General features: G+C 34.6%; 1 protein-coding gene across 1 annotated transcript in view; it reads right to left on the reverse strand.

Annotated features, from left to right (window-relative positions):
* Nucleotides 1-20: 20 nt before the first annotated feature.
* The window catches only part of LOC104531894 (intraflagellar transport protein 80 homolog), a gene marked incomplete at both ends in the record, with an annotated part of 11,562 nt that continues 3,134 nt past the window's right edge, over nucleotides 21-8,448 (reverse strand). The window contains 5 exons of the mRNA XM_010176924.1: nucleotides 21-168; nucleotides 837-972; nucleotides 1,930-1,994; nucleotides 6,857-7,020; nucleotides 8,056-8,130. Coding sequence (XP_010175226.1) covers nucleotides 21-168; nucleotides 837-972; nucleotides 1,930-1,994; nucleotides 6,857-7,020; nucleotides 8,056-8,130 — 588 coding nt within the window. The remainder of the gene's footprint in view (nucleotides 169-836; nucleotides 973-1,929; nucleotides 1,995-6,856; nucleotides 7,021-8,055; nucleotides 8,131-8,448) is intronic.

Raw genomic sequence — 8,448 nt, forward strand, 5'->3', positions numbered from 1 at the left:
ATATATTTATTATATATTACCTTGCATCTTTTTCATACAGAGTTTTTGGCAAAAGATCTTTATCCACATAGACTGTGTTGGGGTAGTACCAGACTGTAAAACGGGTATCTTGAATCCCACAAAGAATGTTAGATGTGTCATTCCAAGCTAAAGTTTGAACCATCGTCCCTTAATTTAAAGAAAGCAGAATTATATGCATTTCCACAAGAAATTTCAAAATACAATTTTAAAATTAAACTTCTCAAATTGTAGTAGAAAAGTAATTATTAGTCATTCTTAGTTCTTTTTATAAGGACTGGTTTTAACCCCCTAGTTTGTAAGGTAACATCTTTCAGCCAAATTCAGTTTTATTCTGAAATAAAGTTCTTTTCAGAATTTTTTTTGGACTTATTTTTAAGACTGAAGATCAAAATCAGCACAATGGTCAGACTGAAGCTTTGTACTTACGCATCTGTCTACACCATTTAAATTTTTAATTTCAAATATTATGAACTAAAGAGTTTGCATTTGCAAGAAAAATGTCTGAAAGATTCTGTATTGAATAATTCTGAGGAATACATCCTTCTCCAACAACCTCCCAGCTGCTTGCTCCAGAGTGCAGTAAGTGCTTAAATACATCTGCTTCACATGTAACTGATTAAAAAATTATCAGAATTTAGATAAAATGTACTAAAATTGTTTCTACCACTATCTCATGAAAGCCACAGGACTATTTCTAATGTTTTTTCAAGTCCAATTTCACTACTTATTAAAAAGCAAAATTTTATCTCTTGTACTGGATAAAAGTCTCTTTGCCTGCTAGAATGTAGTTCAACGTTATTTTGAATTTTTCTTACCTATTTTGACAATCTTCTGTTCTTTTCCAAACCGTTTAACTGAAGTAATGTAAAGATCTCTGTTCTTATCAATAAAAGCTATTTTTCTTTCACTTGTAAGTCCTTTCTGGTCCAAAGCAATCTCCACAATTTCCGTCTGAAAAGGAAAAAGAAAAATATCTGATTTTTATTTTGGAGATTCGTATCACAGAAAGCATGTGATACTCAAACAAATGAAGGCTTTACTAAAAACAAGGCACAAAACTTGAAGACCTGGATTGTGAAGACACTTTATGTGTGTCTCCTCTGGTGAATGAAGCATTCTATAAACTGAATTTCATACAGATTAAAACAAAACTACAACAGAGAAGAGTTAGCAGATTAGGAATTTACTACAAAACTACAGAAATACAAGTGGCAGTCCCAAAGCAAAAACTGCCTAAAAGATGAATTTTCATTCCTCTCTCTAAAGAAGGTGCCTAATTATGCTTTTGTCATTTACCAGAAGAGGGAAGAAAAGTAAAATGCAGTTCAAACAATCATTTTTTGAAGTTACACCAGCAAAAGCTCAGACTGAAGACAGACAAACTTTGCACTGATGTTTTTTTTTCTTCAATGTTAACAACAGGTCACCATTAATAAAAATGGTTTTGGACAACATGCAAAGGAAATTCAGTTGGTCAGTTGTACTGCATAATAAAACTATTTACCTGTGGTTTCAAACTCTTGTGTGTGTGGGAAACACAACCTATAGCATATCCCTTTGTACCTCAACACTGCATAAATAATCTGATTTTTATTTTTGTTATAAGAGTCTGTTAGAGTTGTCAAACTCCTTTCTATGAAGATTATAAACCTTAGATGACAATAGATTATATTTCTATTAAGATTATAATAAAAGATTAATAAATTATTAGACTGGTGTTTGAGGAAATCTCTTATTGATTCTTAATTTCAAAGTATAACAAAAAAAACCCCACAAAGGTTGGATGAGGCTTTGAGCAACCTGGTCTAGTGGAAGGTGTCCCTGCTGATGGCAGGGGGGTTGGAACTGGATGAACTTTAAGGTCCCTTCCAATCCAAACCATTCTATGATTCTATATCTTCACCTTACCTTATGGGTTAGAGGCTTTCCATCACCCAATGGCTTTCCAGATAAAGCTTCAAATATATAGATAACTAAAGGGAAAAAAAAAATAGAGTTTATTAGTTAAAAGCAACAGTTCTTCATAGACTTTTCAAGCAGTTCCATTCATTTACAGAGTATAATTTACTGCCAGTGGATACTTATTACTGTGTGTTAGATTCAACCAGTGACTTCCACACTCTGGTGAAAAAAAGAATCTTGCAGTTGAGAAAATGTCACTGTCATTGTCTGCTGAGCTTCGGAATAGTCTCATTTTGCACTTGGAGTGAGCTGTGACAATTCTCAAATATCATTATTTTCAGAGCACTGATAGCCATTGAAATGTGATATTATGGACTGATACAGAATTGAGAAAACTAATGTTTTACTTCACATTACAGCTCAAATGGTTATTTACAGAAATGACACCGAGTTCTATCTGATGCAGGTTTGTACCCTGCGTTCTAAATACATAAATTAATGTTACCAAGGCTATCTGATAGATTTACTCAATCTTAACCCACAATTTTGATGAATATGAACGTTTAGGAAGTGATACCATCGACTGATATATTTTCCTAAAGGAATTAGTACCAGATATATAGAAAGCTGTCCTTTGAACTATTGGACAAAACATTCTTCAGAAGCATTCTCTATTTTGCTAATAACTTGCTCTAGTTTGAATTCTTCAGACAGTGGTCCCTAGGCATATTTCTTCCAGGACAGTTTAGGTTTTCTGCTTGTCATGATGATACAGTTAATGACAATACATTAATAACTGGCTTCCTCAAAAAGTATGTGCTTTATCCAGATAATACTTGAATTTTATATATAATTCTTGCAATCTTTACCAAAAGTACATCTGTTCCACTTTCTCCCTGTTTCACTCTCAAATAAAACCCCAAAACCCAAAAAACCCCAAACAAACAAACAAAAAACCACCAAAAACCCCTCCAAAACCCTCCCACCTACATCATCTGTATTGCTGGGATATCCAGCAAAGACTCAAATTTGCAACTTGCCTAAAATAAAATTTCTCTTTCTTTCTTTCTGTGTCTCTCAATATTCACACACGTGTAAGTGTGTCTGTGACGCACACACATCCCTGCGTGTTCAAAAACTATTCATACATATTTGATACATGTGGATAAGGAGGAAATGGGTTTAAGCTGAAAGAGGGGAGGTTTAGATTAGATATTAGGAAGAAGTTCTTCACTGTGAGGGTGGTCAGACACTGGAACAGGTTGCCCAAGGAAGTTGTGGCTGCTCCTCCCTGGAAGTGTTGAAGGCCAGGTTGGATGAGGCTTTGAGCAACCTGGTCTAGTGGAAGGTGTCCCTGCTGCTGGCAGGGGGGTTGGGACTGGGTGATCTTTAAGGTCCCTTCCAATCCAAACCATTCTATGATTCTATGATATAAACAAGGATTCAGAGAGATGTGGGTAGAGTATTCAAACCTAGAGAAACCAGTAGCATTATAAGGAACACCAGCTGTAATTTAAAGCACAATTCTGTGGTAGTTGATGGAAAACACAGATGTGACAGGAACATTTCAGATGTTCAGTAACACATCACCTGTAAATGCACAATCTGAGATGAACATACATGTTCAATCCAAAGGATGGCGATGTCAACGTGTAAACCCTGCTGTGTGTTTCTTTCACTAGGACGCAGGATGTTGGTTTGAGGTCACTGGTTACACAGGTAAAATTAAAAAACAAAACAAAACAAAACCAAACAACAACCAAACTGTAAGAGCAGGTGTTCAGAAAGCACTGGGTGAGTTTGCAGAGGAGGAAAAGAAAGGGTTTTGCACAAGTGTTGCTCTTGGCAGCTGGTTAAATATGCAAAAGACACCTAGTTGTTCTTAAGAGGTGGTATTTTTCTCCCTTTTCTGCATGGCTCCCTGCATGAAATTTACTTTGAGCTAGTTACACAAGCTGATTTTACTGCTATTATGGTAGCTATAGAAAGTGAGATTAAGAAAACCACTGTATGTAACTGTCAAGGAAAATTGGTTAACTTTTCATTAATCTATAATGTTTATTAAGGTATTTCAGAAAATGAGTTTGAGGGGTTTTTTTGGTGGGGTTTTTTTTGTTGTTTTTTTTTTGGTTGGTATTTTTTTCCCTCTCCCTATCTGGAAAAACTCCAAATCACTTTACAAACATTTAGAACCTGAACTTTTTTTTTTTATTATGTATAAATTAAAAATGTAAACTAAGGGCATTCTGTCACTTTGAACATCCAGAGAAAAGAGAACAGCTACTGGGTGTTTTTTAATGCACATGATCTATTATCTTGGAATAACTGCTCCTGGGACCAGCAGTTCCCTTTTGAGATAGGCTCACCTCTTTCTTCCAGATTTATTAGAGATTGAGGAAGGACTGTAAGCACAGAAGGATCAATCTTTTTTCTAGATTACTGAAAGAGGAAGAATATTCAGGTAACAACACTGAAGCAGAGCAAGTCATACCTCTCTCTCTGTTCCAGAGTAAATTAGCTTGTAGAAAGCTCCATGCTACGATGTGTAAAGTGCTGCCTGTACCAAAGTGAGCTATCTCAGATATTTCTATAATGCAGTGCCTTAGGAAAAACAGACCTGCCCTCAAAACAGGGCAAAAAAAACCCCAAAAACAAACCACTTCTGCTGGGGTGAGCTGAGAAGAATAAACAGGCCTAGATAAGCCACGGTTTCTTGTGCCAAGAATCTGTTTTCCTATGTGCTGGCATATTAAGAAGGCTTTTTATCACTCACTACTAGTGGGACTCATACCTTAAAAATAACGATAATAAAAAAAATCCTACTCCTGCTCATTGCCCTGATGGAAGCTCCTATCAACAGGATCATTTGGAGAGCTTATCTTGCAAACAGAGCCAGAAACCCAGCCTCTGTTAATTACAATTTTGATGAAGATTAGCCTGCGTACAGGCTGACAAGACTTTCAGGACACTAACAGGAATGGTTGGGAGATGGAGATCCTCTTCAGTCTGTTCAGGAAGATGGGCAGGGGAATGGGGTAAGAGAGCGAGTTTACCATCAAAAGCTTAAATACACATTCATATAGACAGCAGTCAATATTTCTGGATTAATTTTCTATATAACCTCCATATATTTAAAAAGCTTCTACTGGTTTTATTCTAACTGCAGCAAGGTGTCAATATGGCAACAAAATAAAGTCTCTGTGTTACACATACTAAGTAATATACAAACAAGCATACACTTGTGTAATATAAATACATAGACACACACACAAAGAAAGAAAAGATCAGAAATAAAATGAAACTTTTCACTTTTTTTTTTAATTGCAAACTACTTCTTTCTTCTGAATAATTTACACTGAAATATTTGTGCTAATTAAAATAGATTTTAATTATTACACAAGTATTTTAGATATCTTTAATGTCTTGATGCTTCAGGATAATATAGAAGTAGCTGTCCTTAAAAATGAAATGTGCATTACAGTTATATTACTACTCTTAAAGTAATTATTCAAATTAAAAATATCTAAAATAGACATCTAAAATAGCTGTGTAATAATTAAAGTATTTGTTTTCACATAAAAGATACGGATGCACAAGGAAAAAAACCATACATATAAGTTGTACAGAGTAGCAAAAATGCTTTGTAAGAAGGAAGTGAGAAAAACTTCACCTAATTTTCCTTTTGCTTGGGGAGGGATATTTTAAAGGATCATTACAAGGGTTTTTTTTCAGTCATCAAGTAATTTAAGTTATGGGTTATATGGTGAGAAAACTACTGTGCAATCAGTACTAACTCATTGCCTATAATAATCAGGATCTTTTGTACTGTGAAGAAACTGAAAGGTTTCTTTTTCTATGGAAAAAAAGATAAATATGATTCTTCTTTGCTGCAAGACAAAGACTTCTGAAATTCTGAAACTGTTTAAAATCTAACCATTAAGCCTGAGATAACAGACAGAGTTATAGATAACAGATTTAGTGTCAGTTTTCACTGTTTCACTCTGCAGGAACAGCACCTCCTGTGCACGTTGCTCCCAGTGGTAATCCCCTTCCTGGCCAGATCGAAATGCAGCTACAGACACACTGCAGCCCTGTATTGTTGTATTGGTACAGCCTGCACATGGCACAGTTCTGGAGTCAAAATCATAGTTCCAGGGGTTTTCCAGGAATGGAAGTGTCTGTATCCAGCAGACACTTTAAACTGTTGCACAGGCAAACTTACCTATTTGCAGCAAGAGAGAGAACAAAGGGAAGGAAAGAGCTGACTGACAAGAAGATATTCCTGTACCATTAATGCAAAATTCCATTCCATTAATGCAAAAATCGACCTGAAGCTCTTTTTGCCCTGAAGTGTTTTAGAATTATAGAGCTTTTGATGTCAAAACTCCAAATTTCAGAGCATAAAAATCTTCAAGAACACCGAGACACAATACCCCAGCCTCATAACTATGGTCATATCAGCTGCATATAAAACTTACAGGCTGTAAAGATACAAAGCCAAATAAACTAAAGCAAAGAACATCTGAGAACTGAAATTAATCACAGCTAATGTACTGGTAGCTTGAAGAGAAGCAGTCAAACAGAAAAACTGCTGAGGTACTTCTTTAGAAAATCACATATCAGAGAGTGATTAAAACCTCCCATTCAAATATTTCCTGCAAATATTCCATGGTTCTCTGATCCTTTACACACAACTGGAAGTTCACAGACATATATCATTCTCTTTAAGTTTTTTAAATCAAAGTTAAGCAAGACCCATAATTTTAATTCATTTTATAATAAATATTATCTTTAATTTATATCATAGATAAATTGTTTATGCTTCATGCTTTCTTTTTACCATAACTATGCAAAGTAAAGTTAAATGCGAAGATGCTGAAAACCTTATAATGAATTATTAGCAAGTATAGAACTGTTAGAATGGAGAACTTACCCTTTTCATCAGCTTTGTCTTTTACTGCTAGAGTATCATTACTCAGAGATACTGTCTGGGCATTCAAAATGTCTGTTCTCATTCCTGGAAATTTTGGAGAGGAAATTAATCTTCCTTCGTATGAATATAAATAAAGTCCTCCACCATCTACAAGAAGAAAATGCCTACAAAAAAAACCCAAACAACCCCCAAAAACCCAATTAAAAAGTTAATCACTAAATAAAACAGAAAAGCACGAAGACAGTTTCAACAATTTGAAGGTAACTGTCTAATACCCTGCAATTGTTTTCAGTTAAATGACATAATTTCTAGGCTTTACATTTCAAAGTTGATATTCTGAAAGTTCTGTATGGAAGATTTCAGTTTTAATGTCAATGTTATCTTTTTTCCATGACAAATAATTATTCATTTCTGCAGATCACCTACACTGCCAAAGAATCTGCACCACGTTTTCAAAATTGACTTTAAATCAGCAGCACAAAACTCAAAATCTAGAAACTGATACTCAAAATCCTGTCCACTTGCTTACTTGTTCTCTGCTGCAGAACCTTTGTAGGCTAGGACATAAGAGTTTAACCTGGGGCACTGAAAAATGCAGTGAGCACTGTGCTGCACGTTGCCAAAACAGTCGTGCAACAGTATTTGTCTGTGAGAATTAAGATTATAATAAAAATTCAAGTTTTTTGACTTCTGCTCCTATTCTTAGCCCTTTCAAAAAGTTGCTAAATGTAAAGATCTCTTTGACAAATGATTTTCAGGAAATATAGATTAAAGTTTTTTTAAATTGAGGAAAAAAAATTAGTAATTTCTTGCAAATATAAATACTAATATGTAAGAAAATTGAAACTATTTGGCATCCCTGGAAATGTTTTTAATAAAAACTGGAGACCAAAGATAATTTATATGAAATATATTCCAGTTCAAAAAAGCAATATAAAACATCAAAAACCCCAGATGTTAGTGTAACGTCAGAAGATTTACTTTCTTCCATAAATAAGAGAATAAACATACATGATGGATGACAAAATTCATTGTCACCATCACAAACCTACAGCAAATACACCAGCTAAGCCTTTACGTGCTACTTATCAATACTGCATTTTTTTATCTATTTCTAATATTTCAATATGTGTTCTATAAGAAAGTTTTAGGAAATAGATGTTCACATCTGATAGTGAGCATTACAAGAAGCAAGCTACCTTTCTGCTTGTAGAATCAAACTAACAGTCCCTTCCTTCAGGTCAAAGATCAGTGGTGTATTCCAGTTCTTTGTCCTGAAAAAAAAAAGTTCAGCAGTCATTAAAATCGCTAATTTTCACATATCATTGCGAATATGAAGTTGAGTTTACTAAGTAAATCATGCACATTTTAATCATCTAACATTCCTAAAAAGGGAGGTTTTCAAAAAGAAAACAGCATTTAGGAAGCCAAGTAATACTGATAACCACGCAGCAAAACCCAGTAACACTTCAGCCTTCACTTTTGCATCCTTTCACACTAGCAGCAGCTGACTTTGGAATCTCAGGAAACAGCAAAATCGTATTTATAAGAAACAAATATATTTTTAAAATATTTCTGAATCGTGGTTCAAC

This window comes from Antrostomus carolinensis, unplaced genomic scaffold (genome assembly GCF_000700745.2).
Source record: "Antrostomus carolinensis isolate BGI_N321 unplaced genomic scaffold, ASM70074v2 scaffold17860, whole genome shotgun sequence".
In the NCBI taxonomy this organism is placed as follows: domain Eukaryota; kingdom Metazoa; phylum Chordata; class Aves; order Caprimulgiformes; family Caprimulgidae; genus Antrostomus; species Antrostomus carolinensis.